General features: G+C 50.3%; 4 protein-coding genes across 4 annotated transcripts; 1 reads left to right on the top strand and 3 right to left on the bottom strand.

Moving 5' to 3' along the window:
* Positions 1-713: 713 nt before the first annotated feature.
* On the bottom strand, positions 714-7,482 carry COCSUDRAFT_46324 (EF-hand; the record flags this gene model as incomplete). The annotated part of the gene is made up of 13 exons (XM_005650146.1): positions 7,448-7,482; positions 7,069-7,186; positions 6,543-6,728; positions 5,948-6,147; positions 5,668-5,738; positions 5,549-5,634; positions 4,993-5,167; positions 4,487-4,607; positions 2,776-2,840; positions 2,393-2,579; positions 1,760-1,896; positions 1,241-1,363; positions 714-917 (listed from the first exon to the last, which is right to left on the bottom strand). The coding sequence occupies exons 2-13, from the start codon at positions 7,134-7,136 to the stop codon at positions 714-716; spliced, it is 1,623 nt and encodes a 540-aa protein (XP_005650203.1). The 5' UTR covers positions 7,137-7,186; positions 7,448-7,482.
* Positions 7,483-7,499: 17 nt separating this feature from the next.
* COCSUDRAFT_64766 (hypothetical protein) lies at positions 7,500-12,468 on the bottom strand (the record flags this gene model as incomplete). The annotated part of the gene is made up of 9 exons (XM_005650145.1): positions 12,302-12,468; positions 11,765-11,967; positions 11,005-11,208; positions 10,494-10,624; positions 9,891-10,057; positions 9,513-9,608; positions 9,123-9,208; positions 8,297-8,419; positions 7,500-7,625 (listed from the first exon to the last, which is right to left on the bottom strand). Coding segments are annotated over exons 1-9 (1,212 nt in total), but the record flags the coding sequence as incomplete, so codon positions are not given.
* A 1,143-nt stretch (positions 12,469-13,611) lies between these two features.
* COCSUDRAFT_39956 (beta-lactamase/transpeptidase-like protein) lies at positions 13,612-20,334 on the top strand (the record flags this gene model as incomplete). Its single annotated transcript, XM_005650144.1, has 11 exons — positions 13,612-13,722; positions 14,137-14,176; positions 15,000-15,226; positions 15,742-15,890; positions 16,435-16,549; positions 17,042-17,237; positions 17,511-17,707; positions 18,103-18,285; positions 19,017-19,125; positions 19,573-19,691; positions 20,239-20,334. 11 exons carry the CDS (start codon positions 13,612-13,614, stop codon positions 20,332-20,334), a joined length of 1,542 nt encoding a protein of 513 aa, XP_005650201.1.
* A 1,417-nt stretch (positions 20,335-21,751) lies between these two features.
* COCSUDRAFT_60670 (hypothetical protein) lies at positions 21,752-25,304 on the bottom strand (the record flags this gene model as incomplete). Its single annotated transcript, XM_005650143.1, has 4 exons — positions 21,752-22,136; positions 22,561-22,667; positions 24,814-24,938; positions 25,208-25,304. 4 exons carry the CDS (start codon positions 25,302-25,304, stop codon positions 21,752-21,754), a joined length of 714 nt encoding a protein of 237 aa, XP_005650200.1.
* Positions 25,305-26,149: the final 845 nt, after the last annotated feature.

The raw sequence follows: 26,149 nt of genomic DNA, 5'->3' as shown, positions 1-26,149 counted from the left end.
ATGAGCGAGTTGCTACAATTCTTGACTGGATGTCCCTTATCTTCCGTTTTGAAGCAAGGAGCTATAAAAGCTTGTGCATGCATTTCACCAAACACTGTTGGTTGCTGAAACAAAATCCGCATCGGGATTTTCTTCACAAATACGAATACACGACCACAGCACACAGGCAACACTGTAAGTGCGCTGTACTTCGTCTGAGTCTCAAGACCAAGCCATCAAAATATGTGTTTTATCTGGTAACACTGCGCAATCACCACAGGCACAGATGATTCATGACATGGGAGGACAAAACTCGGCGACGACCCATCTGTACTCTGCATGGAATCTTCACAAAAACAACACGCAGTCCCCAGTAGTTCTATTGACCTTCAATCAGAACTTGAAGTACATCGTGTAATTGCATCAGAGGCACCTCCACCAGCAGCCATAAACTTGGCCAATTGCAATAGAATAGATTGGCCCCGGCTGGCGGGGGGCGGTACAAATACTGAGCACCGTGCCCACGGTTGATGGGTCTTGCTTGGATCTGGCGAGTCCGACAAGGGGTAGGAATTTGGCAGCCTTTACATGCAGCTTGTCTGCAGACGCACCTTGCCTTCGGCAGGAAAAGCGTGTAATAATAATACTAATCAATAATTGCAATAGAATGTCTCAGACACAAGTGCGCGAGTGGGAATGTCATGCTATGTCGCCGCTGCATGCATGCACATGCGTCACAATTTGACGCTGCGCTGTTTTGGGATCACATCAAAGCTGTGCTCCCCCGCAGCAATGTGGCTACGGTCCCCTACGGGCTTGTGGTTGCTGGGGTCCCCCCCGCGGCGGCTGGGGTTCCCCCGCATGCTGAAGCTCAGGTCCCCCCGGCGGCTGAGGTCGTACCGGCGCCGAGGGTTGAAGATGAACGAGGGGTACATAACCTGCGCAGCGGGCATTGCCTTATTGCATTTGCAACTTTATCATCAGCACTACTTTTGCAAAAAGCACCTGCACCTCTTTCTTTTACCTTATCTACTATCGTTTATCTGTGCACTGCTCAAAAGCGGCGCACTCATTGACCACTTCTGTACTCTGGGGAGCCAGCCATGCGTTGGCTTCTGAAAACGTGGCAAGTCACACAATTTCAAAGTCCATTCTTTTGCAACTGGACATCACATGCATGCTGACATTGATTTAGAACGCTGCAGACGTCATGTGATGGTTGTATCAGCCGTGTGTACAAGTGTGACAAATCTGCACTCACCGTGACATCCTTGAGGACAGGGAGGGTCATGTAGCCGATGACATCAGGGGAATGACACACAAGCGTGCGCCACTCCTCCAGGCTGATTATGCCATCCCCCGCCAGGTCAGCCTCCTCAAATGTCTGCACAGCAGCACACACAAATTTCAGTGTCACCCCCTTTTACCAATTTCATGTCAGGCAACACTGCAGCACACCCAGGAAGTGGGCACCTTCAGATTCCAGTTAAACATTGCATTGTTTGGACATTTTGCTTAGACAGAGTTGGAGGACTTTGCTTCGACAGTGTTCGAACATGACTTGCTCTTGTGTTGGGGTGTGAGGAACATTGAGCAGCGAGGATGTATTCCTCGCTGCTCAATGTTGTTTGGGGCCACAGAAGGACCTTTGCTGAGCCCAACATCATGGGGCACTCAAGGCATTGAAGTAACAGACATCACCAAACACCATTGCATATCATAGACCCACGTAAGTCTGTCGAATAACCCCTGAAATTAGTAATCGAAACTGCAAGCTCACCTGCTCCACAATGGCGTCGACCTCGTCATCGGACAGGTCTATGGCGGGATTGTCATGCAGCAGCTGAGTCAGCAGCCGCTTCACCTCGTCCTTCTCGATGACCCCCGTGTCCTTCAGGTCATAGATCCTGAACGCGACTGCACCCACAAATTTCATGAGTCAATTTACAGAACAGAGGGAAATATTCTTACAGCATAGTGCCATGTCACCTGGACAGGGTGACTTAGCACACTATGATATGAATTTCTTCTTGTGGGACGGAGAGCCGCTTCTGGGACTTGCCAGGGCAAGCACAGCATCATTAAGGAAAGGTAAAGCCATGCATGGGCCACACAGACTCCCGGCAGACCTTCCAATCAGTTGCACAGGAAGCATGCAGCCTGTCCTACTTCAGATTCTATTGCTCATGCGAGTTAGGGGAGGTACAGAGTGCAAGAATTTATGACTGCACAGGCACAGGATCTGAGCTGTGAAGACTGCATCCCTTGGGCTGTCATGTCAAAGTTGCACGCTGTTCAGACCAAGCAAAGCCGGCAGCTGCTGCCTCAGAAGGTGCGGGGACAAGAGGTGCCATAAGTCCTTAGCTGTCATGCGTCAACTTGAAAATGAGCACAGGTGGGGGCGGATGCTTACAGTCAGCTTTCTCGTTGAGGGGGGCGCGCGGGTGGAAGACAGACAGAGCGCGGACGAATTCCTCAAAGTCGATGACATCGTTGCGTTTGGAGTCAAACGTCTTGAAGACTTGGTCCACAAAAAGGCTCTCCTTGCCTTGCAGCTTGAAGAGGCCCAGCGCAAACTCGTCCTTGTGGATCAGCCCGTCCTGCAAGCAGCACAGGGGTAGAACTTCACGGAATAAAGAGCCATTCGTGCTAAAGAATTGCGCCTGTTTGGTGATCTATATCAGGGAAAGGCAAAGGACGACCTTAAGAGGTGTCTAGAGAGTTTACAGTACGCAATGAGGCAACAGCAGGACCATGATTTTGCTTGAGCTTGATTACAGCTGTGGCAGTTCGCACCTTATGAAGTTTGTTGCTCAGCCCCTTGAATAGCTCTTCCAGCGCATACACCTCATCAATGCTGACTGCATGCAAAATCACTTATATCTTCAAGGATCCACGAAATGCCACATGCACATATCTGCATACAGCATTGGATGTGAAAGGGCATGCGATCTTGTAAATTAAGCAGTGAGGAGAAAGCATGCAAACGCAGCAGTCTAGCTAGGGCAAAGCCATGGGCAGGCACGCACAGTGTGTCTCCTTGGCCATTTGCTCATGGCTGGCGAATTGGCCGCCAAGGATTGGCGCGGAGGCACAGCAGCCCATTTGGGAGTCACATCATGCTCCTGTTGTCCAGCCCAGGTGGAGCAGTTCAAGATGTGCCTCTATGTTCTGGGATCCTGCTGCCAATCAAGAATGTTCACGCCCCCCTTAAGCACCCTGCACAACAGGGGCATTTCCGTCATACTCGCCTTCTGTAGCAATGCTTGGGTAGCTTTAAGAGGATGGCTACCATTACGGTACGCTTTCAGGTTGTAGTTGCTAGTTGCAGTGCTTCGCTGAAAATGTGAAGCTGCCGCATGTTTAGAAGGCGAAATTTGTGCTCAGTTCTCACCCTGAGCAAGTGTCACGTCACAAGGTAAAGAAATTTGCCTTGTGGCTTGCTCCAGAAGCAGAACCACTGGCTGGCGTTTCAACGCCTTTGCTAGATTGATTTATAAGATGCACTTTATGTTTTAAGAATAAATTCAACAACTGGATCCTTTGGAATAGCGAGTGCAAAGAAAACCCCGGCGTGTAATCCGTCTCCACAGAAGTGACTGGCTCTGTTTCAAGGCTTTAACAAATAGGAGCTCTGTACTGCGTGTGCAATATCTTACAACGTTTCCATCAGCATGGTGTAGCTACCTTCAATACGCACATCGAATAAATCCATGCTCTGCATGATACGTAGCTCCAGGTTTCTCAGCTTCCAGCTTCCGAGAAGCTGCGTGCTGGTGCTGGCCCACAGACACCGAGGCAGAATGCTTCTGCAGAGAGGTTTGTTTCAAAAAGAAGCTGTGTACTTGTTGCATGTCAGCCATGCTGCATAACAGTGGCATGATCGGGTACCTGTCCGCCTGTTCTTATACACCTTGACCCTGCAGACTTCCGAGTCTAGCCGCTGGCAGCTGGTCTGCAGAGCCTCAGGCTAGCCTATAGCGCGGTAGCTGTAGCGCTAGCCTTCTAGCCTACTGAGTAGAGTCACACATGCATTATAAGAGAGCCGTAATCCTGAGTGATCACTGCATTTCGAATTGCACATGGCATTCAGATTTGCATGCGCAGCGCCCTCTCTTAGTGATGCTGATTTGTCCACGAATTACTATTCATTATTATTATTATTACACGTTTGTCCTGCCAAGAGGCAAGGTGCGTCCTGCAGACAAGCTGCAGTTAAAGGCTGCCACAATCCCACCCCTTGTTGGACTTGTCTGTGAATATACCATTATATTTATGCTGCAACTTCAGCACTTTGCCCCTTCACCGCACAGTGTGACTAATGTGTTGCAAGGCCTTGGAAGCCTGCCCATGTACGAGCAAATCAGTGTTCATTGCACCTAAAGGTGCAAACTTCTCTGCCAACATCCTCAAGATTCCTTTTTAAGCGCCACGCAGCGCTGCTCCAAAAGTACTCATGTAGGCGGCATCGTCTGTGGGGGCTCTGAAGGCAACGCCGCCAGTTGACCAGGCTGCGGCGGCAGGCCATGCGCGGCATGTGCCATAATGTGCCCCAGCTGCAGCGCATCCTCCTCTGAGGGATGACTCATCCCTGGCTGCTGCCCAGCTGCCCGCAGCTGGGCAGCCACCTGCCCACAGCATAGCACTGTCAGAGGACAGGTATTCACGAGAGTAAAATTGTATCTATCCAGCAGCGCAAGGAGCAATAATTGTCAAAATGCGCTGCTTTCTGAACAAGTGTCATCTGTTGTTAACACATGGCAGCACTGCAACAGCACGTGAAGTTCCACTCTGATCAAATTGCTCTGATAGCCATAACACATCTCTGTTTCCTGATTGGATAAACCAGCGCATGCTGCAGATCCTGGTTCATTGTCCCTGGAGTACTGATGCAGCTGCAGGGCATCCAAGAGCTATCTAGCCTGAGAGGGAGCACGGCCTGTTTTGTGTAGGTGATACTTAACTGGCATTTGCAATTTATTCTTGAAGTAAGAAGGCAGGGAAGGGTCGCACCAGGGCTTGCAGCTCAGCGCTGAGGGCGTGCCCGTCAGGAGACAAGGCAGCTGAGTCAGCGGCCATGTCAGCGGTACCGTTGCTGAGGTCGGTGGCCCCGCCAGCTGTCGCCCCCAGATAGGTCGCGTAGTCCGACATGGGGAAATTTGTCTTCGCTTTGTCCGGCCCGTACAGCCTGTGTTGCACCATTTCAACCTTACTGATATTGTTGAAACAATCTCCCAGACCAATGCAATTGATGTGCACCCCCCAAGCAAGACAGCCAGCAACCAGGCCCACCTCCGCTTTTCATAAGCAGCGTTCAAAGATGCACCAAAGGTTAAGAAGCCCTCACAGAAGTCTTACTGCCCCCTAATGTGGCCACCAGGGTTTGGAAATAAAACCCAATACACAAAACCACATCCCACAGCAAGAGGGGCTTCTCATGACAGAGTCACAAGCTCACAGATGCTACAGATGCAATTCATCCACTTGATGCCCTGTGATCCCCGCGATATCAAGAAGCCATGATCATCCAAGCTAAATAGAAATGCAGAGGAACCGAAAGGCAGCTCACTTGATGGCTGCGAGGTCGTAGGCGCGGGCGGCCTCGGCCTCGGTGGCAAAGCTGCCCAGCTCGTGGCGGCGTCCGGCCACGTATATCTGCGCGCGCCATCGGCTCCAGTTGGCGCTCACCCCCCGGTGCGCGCTGCGCTTGTAGCTATGCCCCGCCATCGCGCTCGCGATGGCCGCCTGCGCCAGCTGACCTGCAAACGCACGCCCAAAATCCTCCAGAATGTGCATAATTGACATGCCCTCAGATCGCAATCGGCGTCACCACCTAACGCACACCTGAGGAGTCCAGCCGGCCGGGTGCTCCAGCTTCCCTCCGCATCAGTGCTTGCTTTGTTTGGCAACCCTCCTTTACTTCAACTATACAAGGCGAAAATAAAGAAGGAAAAAGGAAAAAAAGTACCTTCGCGTGTGGAGGAGTCGACCCCGGCCGGGTGGGATGCGAGCGCGGACGCTACGGCCTGGCTGATTGCGCCGCCGCCTCCGCGGCCGCGGCCGGAGTCGGCGCGCTCGCGGCGGCCGGCCGTGACGGCGTCCAGAACCGTCTGCGCCTCCCGGGGGATCTCCGCCAATAGCTCCAGCGGATTGAAATTGGTGCGCGCCCTGCAAAATACAGGTGCATATTCCAGATTGTTCCAGTCGACTTTAAATGGGTTTCCCTTTTTCCCCCCCTTAGTCTTTCAAAACTTGGGTGCTTGCGTTCGGTTGCCCTACTCTCAAGAAGATCAGCAGAGTTCCATTGTCCAGAGTGGCATGCAAATCTGCGATTCTTGTCACTTGCGCTCCTGATTCAACTGGGCGATTCCGTTGCCTGGCGCTTTCTCCTTCTTGTTGCTGTTGGGAAGCATGCAAAATGTATTTGGTTCTGCCCAGATGCCCGGGTGAGTCTCAGTGTGATGGCTGCGCTTGCCTTATGAGATCCAGTGAGTCACATGCGAGGGACGAACACAAGGCAACATGCAGGACCCTCATATGAAGACACAGGGCATGAGAAACACCTGGCGCCCCAGGCAAGCACTGAGTGGCGGTCGTAGCAGCGCGCAGCTTCTTCCTCCACCGCGAAGCTTCCCAGCTCCTTCCGCCGCCCGCACACCTTTATCAGCGCCTTCCACCGGTTGAACTTCTTGGACAGGCCGACAAAGCGCGAAGCCTTGCCGGGCCGGCTGCTCTGGGCCGCCGCTTGCCTGCACCAGCAAGGTCAGGTGGTCTCACTTCAAAGACCCTTGCTCAGTGCCACATAGAGGAGTCCTAAATCTTGTCAATATACTGTTATATTGAGTTTGTATTTGAGATTGTAGTGTGGGAAATATTGTTGTATCGACTATCTTACTTTGCCACATGCTCCAGATGTCAGCTTGCTTCAAGGTATGTCCAGTCAGTCAAGGCTTGCACGAGCCTCACAGGTCAGAGTGTGTTCATTACACAAAGAAATGCAAGACATTGCCAGGCATTTGTGATACACTCTTCGTTTGTTTAAGCACATCACAAAGAAAATGAACACATGAAACACGATCGAGAGCTCACCCGGAGGGGTCGACGGGAAGTTGGGCACTCGGCCCTGGCTCCTGCCCAGAGGAAGGCTGTCTGCCCATCTCCAAAGCCTCCAGGTACTGACCGCCGCTGTATCCCAGCGACTCTGCACCTAACACAGTCAAATGGGGCAAATCCTCTGGTCACAGGATGTTTGCGAATGTTTTCATATTTCAGTCATCTAGGAGCATGCTGCACAGGCTTCTGTCAGAGGGGCATATGATCATGACATGCACACAATTCAGCATTTTGAGACACAATGTACAATATTCCCAATGATACAGCACATGGTAATGTGCTGTGTGGTTGCAGCTTTGGTGATGTGTGGTTGCAGCCTTGAAGGAAGAGTTTGGGCGAGCAGAAGGAGGCTTGCCTTGGCCAAAATTGGCGCTTGAGGGGCCTGCTGCCATGTCAGCAGATGCCACATCAGCTGCAGCAGCTGTGCTGGAAGCTTCCCGTTCGTCGTCTTCGGAGTCGGAGGGGACGCCCTCGTCCTGCTGCCCCAGGTCTGTCGCCTGAACAGGAGCTTGTTGCGCTCCAAAATCCCCGGGCTGCAGGATAACAGGCAATATCGCTCTCAGACTAATATTCTCAATGTACCCATTCAGTCAATCCGTTCCTTGAACCTCAAACATTGCGAATTTTAGCTCAATAAAGCTAGCTGATTTGCAGAAGATGATTGAACCGCCTCTTGTAATGGACAATTTGACTGGGGAGAGTCTCAAGCCGGCTCTCTTGCAAGCACAAGACTGAGCTTCTGCTAGCCATTCTTGCTGCATCTTCCCTCTGCAGAACTAGGAGCATATTCATGATGAACGGCCCGTCAAGCTGATTCATCTGTGGGAATGCATGTGCGTATACCCGAATCTGACTTTTGTCGCTGAGGGGAGAGCTGGTAGGCCAAGCGCGGTTTTAGGGATTTTCCAGTTCAAGTTTAGATCAATCTGAACCCCTGGAACCCTCAATAAAAACCCCTCACCAGGATGACATTGCTGAGGGGAAACCTGGTTGGCCTGGTGGGTCTGCAGGTCTCCAGTAACTTCCCAAGAAGAATCTAAATATAGAAGTCAGAACCCTTAACACAGGCCCTGACCTGAATGATTTCCCTGGGAGAGAACTTGATGTGAGCGGTGAGGCCCAGGCACCAGAAAATTGTCAGGTGGGGTTTAAGGGTATTACCAAGTCAAATTTCGAGTTAGCTAAACCCTAAAGGACCCCCCACCTGAATGAGGTCGCTGAGGGGGAAATTGGTGTGAGCAGTCAAGCCCAGGCACCAGACAGCAGCCCGGTCATACGCGCGCGCAGCTTCCTCCTCAGTCTCAAAGCGGCCCATGTCCACCAGCACCTGCACTGGGCGAAGAATTGTGAAAGCGGTGTCATGAAGACTATATGCTGCCTTCTTTTGTGAAAGAGGTTGCATAAACACCATAGGCTGCCTTCTACTGTGAAAGAGGTTGCATAAACACTATAGGCTGCCTTCTTTTGCCTAATACAGCTTTGAGTTTCGAGCATTTTTGTTTCAAAAAGAGCCATAGGCCCACGGCGCCAGCACCTGCAGAAGTGGAGCTGCTGAAGAAGGTGGCGAAGTTTATTCGCTAAAGAGAGAGAGCACAGTTTTGCAGAGAACAAACACACAACTCACGTAAGGGTATGGAGAGCGACATAAGATATTCTTACAATAATTTTGATTATTATAGATTTTCGCCCCTTCAGTGACCCTAAAACCTGAAGCCACCATTGCATTCCCCGTGAAATCTATAAAGGCCCCTAACTCCAAAACCAAAAACCGTATTCCGTATAGTATACCATGAGCTAAATCATTATAAAACTATTTCCGAGGATGGAAAACCCCCGTAGACGTCCCATCACTTCCAGTACCTTTCTCAAGTTGGCGACACCTTTTATTAAAACGGGAGACCTCCAATAACTTCTTTACTGGCGCTGCGTATGAGATGCGTTGAGGAAGGCGCCATCAAGGTTGTGCTGAAAGAAAACAACCTTAAGAAGATTGACAGTGAAATTGAGTCGAGGAAGAGGAGATTAGTAACCTGCGCATGCCACTTGCCGGTGCCTGCCGGCCTCACGCCGTGGAAGCGCGGGGGGACCGGCACCGGAAGTTGGGGGACGCCGTTGCCTGCAGATGTGAAAAAAAAATTGAAAATTAATTCAAACACAACCATCAGTCCAGAGCACCACAGCAAATGCATGACTAGTAGGGCTGCCAAAATCATGCAAGGATGCTGCCGAGTAAGAACAGAGCAAGCAGGGTGCATGGGATTAACAGTAGCTGACGCAAGCATTTGCAGGACAGCAGATGCATCAAGAGAATTACGTGCGTGTATATTCAGAAGTAGCTGATTTGGGCGCCTTCAGGGCAGCAGTTCCACCAAAAGAAGTACTTGCATGGGTATTGCCGTGAGAACAAAATGCATGCGGACCTGCCAAGGGTGTTTGCATCTGCCACACAGGGTTATTTTGCACCCCGAGCGCTGCACCCGCCATGCTGTCAGGAGCTCCAACTTGCGCAATGCCTCCTGCATGGCACCCACGTATTGTGAAATCACTCAACTCCGAGTTTATCAGAATCACATGATCACATCCTTCTCCACATGGTCAAATGTCCCCCTTTTCAATGCACCGAATTTGGTGCAGGTCCAATAATGTCGTGTGAATGTAATGGCACCTGCAAGCTGGCCTGCAGATATTCTAACCAACTCTAGAGGTTCAAACCCACAAAGGTAGGAGGAAGATTCCAGGTATCAGTACGGGATTGCGTTCCGGAAATGGATGGTTCCCGGTTGGAAGTTGAGGGGTACCTGGGATGGGCATGTGCATTGCATGTGGCGCCTGATCAGGCGCGGTGGCTGCGGCGGCGGCCGGCGGCGGCGCGGGCGGCTGCGGCAGCGTCGCCATTATGTCATGCACGTTGAAGTTGGTCACCGCTGACTCGCCCAGCAGCTGCACCGCCGCCGCATCGTACGCCCTGAAAACAAGTGGAACTCTCACGCCACAGGGAGCCCCCAGAGTATGACCTGCCACTTTCTCAACCCTGTCAAGTCACATTCCTTGTTATTATTATCACACGCTTATCCTGCCAAGAGGCAAGGTGCGTCCTGCGGACAAGCTGCAGCTGCCACAATCCTACCCCGTGTTTAACTCGCAAGATCCAAGCAAGAATCAGTCAATCGTTGGCACGGTGCTCACTATGGGTACCGCCCCTCGCCAGCCGGGGCTTCATCTGTTAGGTCACAGTTAGCGTGACAAATTCCTGGGCTATATTTGTATTTCCATCTGAACCCTGCTGTGCCCCTTTTTTCTTCAGGCGCTGAAATGGGGCCACACCATATCAAGGCAGCATCAATGCGTCTTCATGCATATGAAATAAATATAATAAGTTGCAGGTGCAGTCTGAAAAGCACCGGGCAGCCTCCAGTTCGTCCTCAAAGACTCCAAGGTCCCTCTTGACATTGTTGGCCCGGATTGAAGCCTTCCACTTGCCGCCAGACTTCGTCACCCCCCGAAACGCGCTCGTGCGCCGCCGCTTCTTGGCCTGCCCAAGAAAGAAAACTTGTGGGCGGATCTGCAACTAAATGCCTATGCCTCATGGTGGGTTTTGCTATCCGCTACACGCTCAAGACCAGCTTGATCTGTGATACGCTGAAGGCACTTGGTTCTGCAAGTCAGGGTCACTTGAAGATGGCATGCAAGGCACACGCAGCCAACGCAGGTTATAACCGGCATACAGCTCACTTCACATCTCTGCCAACCCTGCATCCATCATTTATAGGATTGCAATGTCCTCGGCAGCTGCTGGCTTTGGCATGCATGAGTGTCACATGGGAACTTCATTGAATCCTTGAATCACCCATGGACTGCTTTGGAAGCAAAGCATCACAACGTTGTGCGCCTGGGAGCGGGAAGGGGCCTCACCTGCTCTTCGGCGGTGCCGTCAGCAGTGAGGTCCTCGCCGGCATAGTTGGAGGGGGGGAAATTTGTGATGGCCGATGGGCCCATGAAGAGCAGCGCCTTTCGGTCATACGCGCGCGCCGCATCCTCTGCAGTCGCGTAGTAACCCACATGGTGTTGCATGTGGTTGTACTGGATCATCGCCCGCCACTTCTTTTTGTCGCCCGCCTGTCGCAGCGTCATCATTAGTCATCCTTACTCACTACTATTAGTTTTCACTGTTCACAATCATTCATTAGCGGTCACCATCACGCGCTTGTCCTGCCAAGACAGGGTGCCTCTGCACGCAAGCTGCGCGGGAGGGAAGGATGCTGAAAGCCTGTCCCTTGACGGTCTTGGCATAGCCAAGCACTAACCAGTCAACCATGGGCGCAGTGCTCAGAATTTGTACCGCCCCTACCAGCTGGCCAGAAACCCACAGCTACACAGCTTCACATAGCTTCACAGAAGATGCCAGGTTGGGAGAGTGTTGGCACTGCGCGCAAATTCACATTTTGGTACGAGCAGATCTGGCGTGGCAAATGGCTTACTGTTGGTTCACAATTTCCTGGCAGCATGCAAGCCGAGGAAGTTGTGTGTACAAGTAGTGCTGCCAAATATGAGGCAGGGCACTTTGGTCTCATATTGTGTTAAAATAACCGGCTGCTGCCTGTACGGGTGTGCGTATGTTGTGCGTCAGTCCTTGCACATCGATCTTGTGGATGATGAGCAGCCCAGGACCCACCTTGCTGACTCCTCTGTACAGAGATGTGCCTCGCCCCATGCCAGGGATGCGCGTGCCGGGAGCAATTTGGGATGACATTGATGGTGCGCCAGGAGCTTGATTGGGCGGAGCTGACTTGGGAGGGCCGAATTGTCCGAGCTGGTGCTGTGCAGCTGTTGCTGCCCCTTGCAATGCAGCCAGCGCCTCGGCTGCATCTGCTGCACCTGCAGGCAATGGAGGAGGCAAAGTCACAATATGCGGGATTGACAGCGGCAAGTGTTTGCATATCAAATTGCAGGAAAGGGCTGCCACGAGGTCCCAAGAAGCAGGGCTGAGTGGACGCTCATGTGCATGGGTTTGTCAGGGCCAACTTGTCAACCAAGCAGAAAATTGAACCAAACTGGCAGGTAAGGGACAGCCCGCCTTGCTGCTCAGACACGCATCGCAGTTCAAGAAGCTGTCTTGCTCCAATTCGTCTAGGCCAACAAGCATTGGGCAAGACAATGTGTAACAAAAGCCTCAAACGCCAGGTCTGGCAATGGCGCACTCGGACATTACCTGCAGCAGGGTTTGGATTTGCGGCATCTGCTGGCTGCTGCGGAGGGTTGTTCGTGGGCTCCGCGATCTCTGCCATTGCGAGCTTCACAACGCACCGACGCTTTAGGTGCAAAAAGTGCACAACCACAATATGAGCGATTGAGAGCTTCCGAGGGAACGACGAAAGGGTCTTGTGTTACATTTTAACAAGTGTGAAGCGGAGCACTCGCAAGACTTCCGAGAATGATTGGGGTGGGCGAATTGTGGAATACACCCTGTTACAGGGAGGCTTGGGAGCGGGTCTGCAACGGCGAGATTCGCAACCAACAGGAATTCGAGTGGCACTCGCCGGTTCATTCAAACTTGCAAAGTGCAGACCGCTCCGGAAAAGAGCTGCGACCGCCTCTTTGTTGTTTTCAGCTGGTACGCAACGCTTACTATTGTGCTCTTCGATTAGGAAGGAGGGTGGCGCAGGGAGTCCATCCATGCAGGTGCCCGAGCCAGTTAGTACGGGCTCACTTGACCTGCAGGATGTGCAACAATAACTGCATATAAAGATTTTGGTCGATTTAAGCTAATGATTAAACGTCTGCACCGCTTGCAGGCAAAGGTGAAACTGTGACGTCCAGCATCCGCTGCTGTTGGCACAGCACTGGCCACGACCAAGACGCAGCCATGGCCTCTATGCAGCGCAAGCTGAGGTAATTTTTACTCAGCAAAAAATAGAGGCTGTCGTGTGGATAGCCGCGCTGTCCTCTGTCACCGTGAGTTGGGCAACCGCCAGAAACGGTTGGTTTATGACGCGCCTCCCGAATAGCGGAATAGAAACATAGAACCACTTCCGCAGCTCGTTGGAGGCTCATCTTGTTTAAAATAATCCTGAGCAAAGGACGAAGTGCAAGCTGCTTCCTGGAAAGTGCTTTGAACGAGCAGGGCCACTGTACTACAAGTTACGAGTCACACTGAGGCTGCTCGAATTGCCAGCCATCTTGAGGTTGATCGCGGGAGCAGATACACAAATGAATGTAATTGAATGCGCTGTTGTGATGTAAGCAGGCCAGCGACCCCCAGTTTATCCGTCAATTTGGCCTTCTGCCTGCTGGCAGCAGGCGCATGCCTCGTGCTGCACGCCCAGGCAGGAGACGCAGGTGCTTCCTTTCAACTGTCTATCTCTTAGAACTGGAAAATCATCCAGGAACATAATATGTATGCCGTACAACCTTATGGTCTCGTCACAATGATACCAGACTTTGCAATCCACACCCAGCAACTGGCTGCGAGCGTTGCCTCTTTCGTTCACTTTTTGGGACCTTGCGCGCTAATAAAATACGATGTACGCATCTTGCACAGGCTTCCATGGTTTCAACAACGAGGAAGTGGAGCTGGAAGCAACTGTCGATAGCCAGAGGCTCAGGCTTGACCGCCAGACTGTTGAACTGAGGGTGAGAAGGAATTCCAATCTATTGTCTAACAATCTAAAGCAGGGTCCTTCCTGACGTAGCCATGAACCTTACAACCTGAGGGTGCCGTTTCATAATGCTATTACTACACTACGCCGGGCATCATGCCTGTAGTCCAGATTTAGTCAAAGACGCCCCATCACGGTTGCGCCTGGGTATCAGAGACTCTAGCTATATGGGTATAGTAATTGTGGGCAGCATGTCTCCTGCTGGCGCTAGTCTTGTATGGCTGAGCCTATCTGGGCCGCCTCACAGATGGGGTAGTCATCTGTGACTGATTGTCACATGCAGATGCACGTGCTAGTCCTGGTGTAGTACACTATGTAGCTTGGTTTATCTCAGATTACATCTGTGATCTGTGACACTGGGTGACACAGTTTCATGTGTTTGTAACAGGACGCTCAGAGACTGGCATCAACCACAGGAGGCGGCGCAGGTGAGGGCTGGTTAGTAATGAGGTTACTATGGCCTTTTGTTGGACAAGTTTCAAAATCAAGTCGCAGCTGCCCTGCGTTGATTCAGAAGCCAAGGATTCGAATCTACTGGATTTCACCGATCTGTAATGCCGGGGGTGAATGCAGTTCGGCGGATTTTTAACACGGAGTTTATGCATGCGCACTGCTGGCAGTCAAGAAGGTATCTTCTGTATGGTAATATGAATTGGATCTGAGTATGTCTGAAGGCCACTCTGTGGTTTGCAGCTTCAGTATTTGACGTACTCACCGCGGCAGGATTCGTTGCAAAAACTCTTTGCGAAGGTAACCAAATTGACCGCCCTTGGACTCAAAAGTCATCATGCCTTGTAATACAGTGTGATGTAATTTCAAGTACCGCAAGTGTGTAAAATTATTTCCAGTAGTACCCAGAAGGATTACTGCTGCTAGTTTGGGACCATAATCTGCATTGCAGGTGTCATTTGCAGAAGTCTGTTGTGAAAACACATCGTTTGAATTTGCCCTGGATCAGCAAGACTGTGTGCCACAAACAAGTGGATTTAGGCAAAATTCATACTTGCTATTGCCCTTGCCGCCACTTGCTTTCTATTTGCTTTGAATTGTCCCGACGTTATTCTTCACCCACTTCAGCATAGGGCCAATGGAAAGTGGATGTATGGTTTTAGCGTTTAGGGAAGGGGATTTTCAAGGGGAATGCAATGGTGGTGTTAGGTTGTAGGGCCGATGAAAGGGGTCGAGAATCCTGCAATATAGAGAGTGGGTGAATTTTACAGTCACCGAAAGTTTCTTTGCTATGAACTGCAGGCCTGTTCATAGCAAACAGGACGTTTGACAGCGTGTGGAACTACGACGCATGCATCTACAATTGCCTGGCACAGAAAATTTTCAACCTTGATGACCCAGCGAACAGTCTTGGGCAGCTGTCTATCCACACTGATACCAAGACTGTCGATGCAAGCATTGCCGGATTTCCCACCAGTGCTGTCTACCTTGGAGACAAGTTTGGCTGCCAGCTGACCCCTGCTGATAAGGTTGGTACACACTTTCAGAGGCTGCTCTTGCCAAAAAGCCTAACTCACTTTGCCTTTGACGGCTGCTTTAGCAAAACAACCCGAGTGACTTTGTCTTTGCAGGCTTTTTTGGCTAAACAATCCAAGTGACTTTTTTCTTGATGGCTGCTTTAGCTACACAATCCCAGTGACTTTGTCCTTGATGGATTGCTGGCCGAGGTTGATCAACAAGTAGTTGTACCGTGCCAGTCTCAAACAGCAAGGCATCAGAGTACTGTGTGACAGACTTGAGCCATTCTGGCTTCACCAGAGAGTCTGAGGTTGCCCAGAATCTCTAGCTGATGGCATCAAGCTGGGGTGTAAGAAGGAGAAATGGCTTTCTGGGCTCTGAGGAACTATTTCCAGGCAATGCCAGTGGCCTGCAGCAATTGTCGTGTATATTTTCCTAGTGCTCGAGTATTGTTGTTCTGTGCGGCTGTACAAACTACATTGTGGGGGATTTGTTCAAGTGGATGACGCCATATAAACTGTTGCAGGCTCCAGTTGTGCCAAAGTACGTGGATGACGGCGAACCATACCAGGGCAAGCTGGACTGGCCTGTGCCCAAAAGTGGCCCTCATGATTGCGGCTTATGGCTTAAGAAGGGCATTCCTGACCTGCCCTGCCTGCCCAGCATATTCAAGTGGTGAGTTCATATTCTCCTTTCTTTGTGCTTGTCACACATCTCACAGCACTGTGCAAAATCGCATATTCAGGTGGTGAGTTCATCCTCTCCTTTCCTTGTGGTTGCCACACATCTCACAGTACTAAGCTACACTCAAAACATCTGGCTGCGTCAAGATTGCCAAAGTCCTGACATTTTTCGAAGGGCATTCCTGATCTGCCTTGCCTGCCCAGCATATTCAAGTGGTGAATGTGACCTCTCCTTCTCGATGCATCTGTGCTTCTTTCATAAGAGTTCGATGCGACCTACTCGGCAGAATCCTGACAATTTAGGCATGTCTGCATAGGCTGCAGAAATTGACATGGTGTATACAGGTATTGGTGCCTTGCAAAATCTTGTAGCAAATCTATCGGCATGCATGCCATTGTGCAGATGGCAAATTATCCAAGAGCCCGGCCAATCTGATACAGCTCCTGACTGGACTCTAGGAGACAAGCGAAACAACCTTCAATCCAGTGCCTGATTTGCATCGATAGGATCTCTGATGTCACTGACTGTGCTGCAGGGGCTTCAAAGAGGAAGTCGACTACACTGGCCTCAACACCAACATTGCCAGATGGTTTGAAAACTCAGACTTGGTTGAAGGCGCCAAAACCCGTGCAATCGTTGTCATCTACAAAGTAAGACCCATCAGCCCAACTTGCCAAGTAGCCAAGTAGCCAAGTTGGCTACTGAGCAAACATTCAGAATATTAGTCATGGCAGCCTCACAGAGGATTTCAGTCTTCTCAACGTTGAAGAGCGACCTACCAGTGAATTACTGCCACAGCGTGAAAACCAGATATAACAGATGATCATGCAGATCGCCCTTAGCTGTGCCAGATAAGCCCATGTAGCAGTTTTTCCAGAATGAAGAAGAGCATGCCTTGGAAGCAGATTTTGTGACAGACTTTTAAATAAGGGAAGAAGTTTTGCTTATTGTAAGTGAGGCAAATCACACAAATTTTCTGCAGGCAACAGTTGATGCTATCTCAGTTTGCCAAAAAGGCCGCTCACATGATGGGAGCCACAAGTACAATTGTATGGAGAGGGAGAATCCCCAGGCTGCCAAGCTAAGAGTCTTTTGTTAGATTGGAACATAGCACAAGAGACTGAAACAGTTTTGCTGTGCAGGGAAAGCTTGTTGCCGAGCGCTATTCAGATCTACAGGAGTATGATGCATCGACTCGATCCCTGAGCTGGAGCATGGCCAAGAGTGTGACAAGCGCTTTGATTGGAATCAGAACCAGCGACAGTGATTTCTCCTTGGATCAGCTTGTCGAAAGCCCCATCTGGACTCCAGCTGAAGTTGCCAGCCGTAATATCACAAGTGCGCCTCAATATCTTGTCTTCAATAACTCACGGTTCTTTGCACCCGCACTGTGATTGTTCCATGCGCGCTGCGAAACGGAACATTCCCTTCCATATACAAAGCCAAGCATGCTTCATATTTGCTGCTCTGCAAAGCAGACCGAGTTCAGAACAGTATCAAGGTACCATATACCATCAAGGTTTATTTAATTACCTCTTTAATAAGCCAAATGCGCGCTGCACAAAATAGGAGTGAAGTGAGTCACTGACAACATGCAAATACGGCGCGCAGTTGACAACCTGCTGAGGATGACATCTGGAATACAATTTGATGAGGCAAACAGCATCGGGCCGTTGACAGGAGCTCTGCTCTTTGAAGCGTATGACAGTGCTGCTTTCGCGGCGTCATTCCCTCAGGGCTCTGCACCGGATCTCACCTGGAACTACTCCACTCCCAATTATAATCTGGCGCAGTACAACCTGAGGCAAGTGCTCCTGTCTTTGGCCTCGCAAAAGAGTAAATCTGCCAGCCACCACAGAAATCACACCCCACCACCTTGAACTTCTCAGAAGCTCATGCATCAAGGGGTACCAGAAATTAACGTAGTCTTCAGTAGCCCCTGCGTGCATGCTTGCCAGGGTGCTTTCCTTAATACCATGACGTCAACAATAACATCAATCGTGCCAAATTAGTCATTGTACACACTTTTTGTACCAAGAGGCAAGGTATGTCCTGCAGACAAGCTGCAGATAAAGGGTGCCACAACCCTACCCCTTGGACTCGCCAGACCCAAGCAAGACCCAATCAACCGTGGGCACGGTGCTCAGAAAGTACACCGGCCCTTGCAAGCCGGGGCCAAATTAGTAACTTGGGGAATTGTGAGATCTGCAGGAAGTCATTCAGCAGCGACCCCGAATACTGGAGCTACGCTCAGAACAAGCTGTTCAAGAAGATCGGCGCCCGCTCGTTCGAATTTGAGGCGGACCCTTCCGGGACCCTTCTGGGCGGGAGCCATGTTTTTGCCACCGCCCGTGACTGGGCCCGCTTTGGCCAGCTGTACCTTCAGGTAACATAATTACTCGCCACCACTTATCAAAGCAGATACTACTGTAACTGTATTGTGTGGCCCTGGCATTCTTCCCCCACATTTTGGCTCAGGATTCAGGGGAAGATAATTTAGGGGTAAGGGTAGGGGCCTTTGTAGTGATATTTTTGGCAGGGGGAATGCAGCGGTGGATGAAGGGTTTAGGGTCGTGAAGGGTCCAAAAAAAAAATTAAAAAAGAAACTAGGTGATCTGTAAAGTAGACTTTGACTGCTCTGTCTTGACAATGTCACCCCGGCTGCTGATGGTCTACTACCAATTTCTTTAGTAATGTTGTTGGTAATGAGCTTCGGCAGCTCATCAGTAGACCACCAACCAACGCTTTATTTTAATAACATGCATTTCCTGGCAAGAGGCAAGGTGCGTCCTGCAGACAAACTGCAGTTAAAGGCTGCAAAAAAGGCTGTTAAACCCCCCAGATCCAAGCAAGACCCAACCACCGGTGGGCGCGGTGCTCAGTATTTGTACCGCCCCCCGCCAGCCGGGGCCACCATCAATACTCCCAGCATTTTAGAATTCTTAGCCTCGAAAGTATAGCCCATGCCTGGAAGACATGTCTCATGGTATTCGTCATGCAATACATGCTTATACTACGGCCTGGCTTCAATTCTTGCATGCGCAATGTCTGCATAATTTGTGCGTGTCCAAGCTGCATAAGTATCTGGCAGCGAGCTTGCAAGGTGTGTTATTGCAGGATGGAGTTTGGGATGGAGAGAGAATTTTGCCGAAAGGCTGGGTGAAGTACAGCACGACCCCGGGCCTGTATGCTGGATATGGAGCAGGCCTGTGGCTTGGATACCCTGGTGTGTCACTCGCCCATGCAAAATAGACAGGGGGTTCTATATCTAAGTTAGAGGGTTGGGTTAAGTCAGATATTGATCCCCATGTGTTTGAAGCCTGTCGATGAATTGTTGCAAAACAATGGACATGCGTTCTTCATCATGCAAGTTGCTACCTTTCAACCAAATTGTAGACTGGCTTGCAATTACATTGCAATTGCAATGCACCCCGGCTCACCGGGAATGTCAGTGGTACAAGTGAGACGCGCTTATTGATCAGGATTGTGGGGGGCGGTGCAAATACTAAGCACCGTCCCGCGGTAGATTGGGTCTTGCTTGGATCTGGCAAGCCCAACAAGGGGCCGGATTCTGACAGCCTCTACATGCAGCTTGTCTGCAGACGCACCTTTGCCTCTGGCCGGAATTAACCTGCAAAGAGTGAGTGATGAGAAATTGCAATTGTAACCGCAGGTGCACCAAAAGACACTTTCACGGTGAACGGAGTCCTTGGTCAACGTGTCATTGTGACACCTTCTTCTGATCTGGTCATTGTCCATTTGGGCCTCAACTTTGACATCGGATTTGATGCGGTAAGGACTTTCCCGTTCCTTTTGTGCTCTGCAAAAGCTTTCGTACTGTTTAGTCCAATCCACAGCAGAATCAAGACTACCATTGTTGTTAGTAAATACTATAATATATTACGTGTGTTCCTGCCAAAAGGCAAGGTATGTCTTGCAGGCACGCTGCATTTAAACATGCCATGATCCTAACCCCCTGTTGGACTCGCAAGATCCAAGCAAGACCCAATCAACCGAGGGCGAAGTATGCATGCATCAAAAGTTCTGTGCTTTCAAGGATATCTAGTGTGTCATATTGCACGTGCACGGTATTAGCAGCCTGCTCTGCAAGGAGTGCTCCGGAAATTCTTTATTACCCTAGTACCCTATACAAGGGCACCTACCACTATCCTACCCTAGTATTCATGGCTATATAGCTGCAGGGAACCTAGCAATATATTTAGTCATCACCATGACCATCTTGATGATCTCGATCCACTGGATGATCTCAATCCACGTGACACAATGGTTTTTTTTCCAAAAAGAGTGAGAGGAAAACAAAGTGTTTGGCTTTCTGTAGGCATACGGTGAGGAGTTCTACACAGACATTGCGAGCAACTTTCCCAAGTCAGACGTCCCCCTGACTTCCCCGGACATGCTCAGCATGACACTATGAGTCGATTACGCTCCGACAAAAGTCTTCACAAGTACAGTTCAATTATCTGGATGTCCCTTTTGAAATTTATGATCAGCTTGCAGCAAGTGAAGAAGTACCTCTGCAAGTCTTGATCAAGTCGAATTTCAACCTCAACTTTAAAGAAGAAGAAGATTACATATCTTTCCAGCCTTAAAGCTTTTGATCGCAGTGCCTGGGCTCGTTAGGGCTCCATGCACATGTGATGGCCGATTCTGGCTAAGGGATCACAAGTCCTTGGAGATATGTTACAATGTGGCAACATCGAAAATGTATTTTTATTTGGACTTGTCGCTCCTCGATGCCTCAAGTCAAAGCGGATCCGGACCTTCACCGATTCGGAGTCGAAGCGGAGATCTCAAAGATATGAATGATGGGTCGTGGACATTATGGCGGCAAGGTCAATTTGAAGACTGTAGTGACACTATTGGGTTGATTGATTGAAAGAAGGCGCTGCGGTCTATCTTTGTTTTATGTGCAGCCGCTGCACTTTGCATGCCACTCATTGCCAAGCTGGCATCATGCCATCATTATTAATATCATTACTACATTTTAGAGACACCTGGTACCTTGTGGGAGCCACCTGAGGCTCATTGGTCTTGTAGGCAGTCTGTCACTGCCCACTACACATCACAAACTTCTTAAATGTCCGCATTCCGTCAAAAGTTTTGCAATTCTAATACTAATACTGCTCTGGCCCAAACCTGATGACATGCATTTTACAACGCAATGTGTCTGTCCCATCTGAATGATGGTAGGGTGACGCATCTCTGCTCAGCACTGTACATATTTTCCTCTTGTGTTTTTGCCAGTGAGGCAGTCACTCTGTAATCTGATCTGGTCAGATATGCTTGTCCGTATTAGTTGACCCAAAAAAATGTAGTGCATGCCTGTGTGAAGCCTGACTGAGTTTGTGATTACCAGACATTGAATCCCCTATGCAAGAGGCCATCATGGTCCTTCATGCGATGAAACACAAAGAGACCTGTGAAGAAAGAATTACAGTGCACACATGATCTTCTCTTGAGCTCGAATCGCACAGCTTGTGCACTAGAATTCCCACGTAACGGCACTTTTTGAGACGCAGGGTCCTTGCATCCACGCTATTTTTGCTCATCACATCGATGTTTGATATTTGAAGTTGTAGGACGAAGTAATTTTGTTCTTATAAATATTGCAAGCCCGCAATGCATAAACGATCTCCTGCACACCTTCAATATCCATCCAAATTTTTTGGCAAGTGGGCAAAGACAACCTTCAAGGTAATCTGATCGATGTAAAACAATGTGTCGGTATTCACTAGCTGTACACTGAGAATCTAATAGCTTGTCTCCCAAAGAACATATCAGGCTCGCTGCGGCTGCTGTGGAAGCTTTCTGCAGATTCCGCCGGCTCCATGCTAGCTAGCAGCGCACCTGATTTGGCCGGCGCTTTCGTCAGTGGCCCCGCCCGGTAGCTGCCTCGCAGCTTCCGCCGAAGCTTTCCACCGCTCCAGGTGCCACATCGCTGCCAGGGCTCTCCCAGGCTGGTTGAGCCCCTGGGGGTGCTGCTTTAATGAGTGCAACTTGCCGGCGACTGCAAGCTGCATGCTATTCCTGTGGCTTGGCTCGGCCGCTGCAGAGGGCTGTGGCAGCATGGCAGCTGCTCTGTCCAAGCCGCTGTGCCCAGGCCTTGTAGCTGGAATCCCGGCAGGGTCACCAGATCTGACCTCTCTGCCCGGTGACCCGCCAGACAGGTCCACTGAGACACTGTCTTGCCTGTGTGCGCTAGGGGCCTGCTGCTGCCTGCAGTGCCAAAGAACAGCACCGCCAGTGCAGAGCATTTCCTCTAAGGGGCAGCTATGGCGCAGCTTCCTGCGCCGAGGAAGCTGTGCGCAATGCTGGAGGGCTGCCCCAAGCTGGCAGCTGCAGCACTGCCACTCGAGGATGTTTCCTCAGCACTCAGTGAGGCACAGCGGTGGCGGCAGATTGACTGCTTGACTCTGCGCAACACAGGACGCTTTTCATTTCTGCATATCATTCTCTGAGAAGCAACAATAGAAATAGGGAAAACAACGAGTAAGGGCTTCCTTAGCATGGATACTTTCTTACCAAATCTTTTGACCTGATGGCGCGCCTCCGCCACCAATGCAATAGGCATCTGCACCTCAAGGGCCTTCGATGCCTCTGCAAGCGCGAGCTAGCTGGCATCCCCGGCTAGCTGGGCTACCGCCAGGTGCGCGGCTGCGCAGTCAACATGGGCGCGTCTGTCGCAGCGTTCCTCTCGCCTTGGCCCCGCCCCGCATTGGCGTCGCTGACCCCGCAAGGACCGTGCGCCTTGGCCAGGATTTTAGGGTTTAGGATTTAGAATTTTACTACAATGCGCGACCACTAAGTGCTACCTACCCGCACTGCAGACCAACGGCTCATCTCTGATCAAATCGGATCAAATCTGAAAAATTTAATCTTTAGCAATCTAGTTTGTTGCCAGGTTTTGCCACTTTTGCCTAGACACACCTTTCTTTGTCACCTGCGGCGTTCCTATCTTTTCCGCAGGAATGCCATTTGACAAGCACGGCAGAAAGGGACGCCGTCGGAGCCATGTACTGCGCAAGCGATGGCCAGCGGTGCTGGAATTTCCTAATACTTCCTGTGTATTTGAGGGTTTAGGGTTTAGGGCAAACCCAAACCATACACCCTAAATATAAGTAAATGGCAGACAAATATATAAAATTATGAACGTTTTATAGGTATGTTGCAGCCAATGCCAATGCTGTGATCATACAAGTCTTCTCCTGTCGCACAGGAGTCAGCCTAGGCACAGGTATGCTTTCCTTCTACACCGAAAACTGCAATAACATTATTGCATATCTGCAATATAGATCGTTCGTTAGTTGCGGTAATTCATGTTGCAAGATAGGTTGCTTGCCATAAAAATATAAAGAGTCCTGTAGACAGGAAACCTGAGCAGCAGGACGCATAGTTGCAAAGGGTTCAGGAAGAATTGTGAAATAACAGAGGGTGTTACCATTTGTTCACAATCAGTACTGTGCAGTCTATTGAATGTTCGTTGCGTACTTGTCACCACCGATGAAGTGTTCTTGTATATCACCTCAAGTGCAGAAGGAGTGCAGAATTCGCCTGACCGTGTTTTTACTGGACACCAGCAGCAATTTCTGAACAAAGTCGGCTGCATTTCGCAGGATGACGGTGTTAGGACGCTTCCTGTGACCTTCGTAAGTTTTGAGGTCCCCCCAGTCTCCCCAGGCCGAAACTCCCAAAGATATTTTCACGGATGATTCAGGTGACGACTCATTTTGTTGGCTGCCTCCCTGCTAATTCTGTGATTGGCAGGCCACGAAAACAATTTTGATCGTGCCTGCTTACACAGGTAGTCTCCTTGAAATCGGAGGAAACAGGGGAGCAGCACAAGCTCAAGCTATATGACTTTCAGCCAGACGGGACTGGCAGACTGGACTGGGCTGCTGCGAAAAAGGCTTTTGGTGCCGACCTGCTTGAAATTAAAGACGAGGGAACACCGGGGCTCCGAGAGGACGGCGACAGGAACGGACTGACCAGAGACACCTACAAGCCTGGGGAGAAAATCTTGGTCATCGTCGGCCGCAGAGCCCAAGGTATGAATGGTACACCCCATGCAGATTTGTGCAGATGTAGATGCACTCCGCTTTAGTGCTTGGTGTTGTCACAAGTGGTCTGTGAGGACATGTCTAGTATTGAACAGCCTGTGTTGGCCTCAGCTGCAGCTACCGGCAGCCAATCTGTTATTTGAAGGCCTTTCCAAACTCATTGGTGTTCAAGAGCCTTTCTTCATGATGCCAAATGCGTTAGGGTAGCCCTCAAGTCACTTGACCGCGCTGCGCTTATAGCCTATGGCATTTGTGTCCCCCGTGTTGATGCGGCGGCCTCAGGCTGGCAGTGTCACTCAATCACTGTGTAGATGTGTGGGATCACTTTGTGGATAGAGCAACTTTTGGGGCTAGCGCCTCTTGGATCAATGGAAGTGCTCTTTATTTATATGTCCTGCCCTTAACCCTGTCCCTACTGTGCCACTTTGCTGTTGTCACATTTTGGGCTTGTTGCAATCTGCTCTATGCTGCTTTTGCTAGCCTTGTTGGGCTTGCTGCTGGCCATCTGCAGTGTGCAGCAGATTTCGGCAGTCAGATCATGCTTTGCATGCTGGGTTTGTAGCTTACACGTATGAAGTCAGTCGGATTTTGGCAGCCACAGCACAGCTGTTGCTGCGTGCCGTGCGTCTGTATTCTCAGCAGTCTTATGCTTGTTGTCATTAAATCTGTGCTTTAACTGGTCTATGTTTCTGTGCTGCCTGGGGTCTTGCAATGCTTCAAAACGTCTTGGAGTGTATTGAATGCACGAAAGCACAGGGTTTTTAGGGTTAATGGTTTAGGGTTTAAGGTTTAGGGCACATAGGGCTTTGCAACGGTAGAGTACTCTTGAAGCTCACCGCGTAGTCCAAAGGCCCGGTGCCAAGGGTGCCCTCCACACGTATCTCCGGCACCAGCTGCATGCGCGTCATCAGGAGCACAGCCAGCACAAGAACGGGCGAGATGATCTCCCGCCGAGTCTGCTCTGACGGTTTTATTTCTGGGTTCCTGCAGGTCAGTCATCACAGTTTCCTCAGAGCTGCCTCGCCGTGCCTGATGACTCGAATGCATAAGCCCAGCTGACAAGATGAGACGCTCTATGAAATAAAGCAAGTCAAGCACGTCAGAAGCTTCATCAAGCTGCTGCACAAAGATTTAAACATGATTATTTTGCTTATTCATTGAGAGAGGAAAGTGTACCCGAGTACAGACCGCCTCAAGCAGAGGTCCTCGGCGAATGCTGCAAGAGACTACCAAATGTTGATGCCTGGCCGTCCACAATCACATCATCTGCCAAGTCCTCTGCAGCAAATTCATCTGCGCCTGCTTCCATTATTTCCTGCATGAACATCGCAGGCTGTGAGAAAACACAAGGTATGCCATATGCCTCCTGGGCTTTGCATGCAAAGGTCAATTCTGTAGCGTAGCCACACAATAGCAGCAAGGGAATGCCGAAACTTACATATGCCCGTGAAAAGCCCAAGTACTCCAGGCCATCGGCACGGCTGAAGTCAGAAAACCTTTTGGACAGCAGCTTGAGCTTTATGTCTTCTGTGATTCTGTCTCCCTGTCCCCATTTAGATACAGTGCCCTGTAGAACATGCGCAATCAGGCCAGCTGTTCAGGGCAAGCTCAAGCTGTTGTCTAATGTGATAGGAATGACAGAGAGTTGCTCTAGGAAGTGAGATATCTTGGAAGTCCTTTTTTTGGCTGACCAACCTCGAAATCCTCGATAATGTCATTGGAGGTTCGCCATGTCAGAGTGTAGTCAGCAGAAAACGCGTCTGGGAAGTGGCGATTGATTTCTCCCTGCAGATCTGGCAAAGTGATATGGCCACGTCGCGTCCAGGTGTACTTCTTCTTGTGTGGCCCGTTGATGGTGATCTGGAAGGTGCGCAATGGACGCACAGGAAATCCTGGCCAGCACAATGACAACTTGTAAGCCGTATCCAGTAAACAGAGCTCAGCAAGTTGCAGTCCCAAAGTGGAGCAATTGCACCATGCATGAATCTGCACATGAATCTGCTTGTTTAAGGTTAAGAAATCTCGCAAAACTGAACTTGGCCATACTTTGCTTGGTACTTGTCACCCTTCTAGAAGATTCAGTCCACTTTGAACAAGATTTGACTCGATACATGACTGAGAAGAGCCTATTGCATGTCATGATGTTGACTGGATAGACCTCCCAAGGTAATA

The sequence above is a fragment of the Coccomyxa subellipsoidea genome (genome assembly GCF_000258705.1).
Source record: "Coccomyxa subellipsoidea C-169, whole genome shotgun sequence".
Taxonomy (NCBI): Eukaryota; Viridiplantae; Chlorophyta; class Trebouxiophyceae; family Coccomyxaceae; genus Coccomyxa; species Coccomyxa subellipsoidea.
Note: the sequence above shows the minus strand (reverse complement) of the source record. Positions and strands in the feature narration are given on the sequence as shown.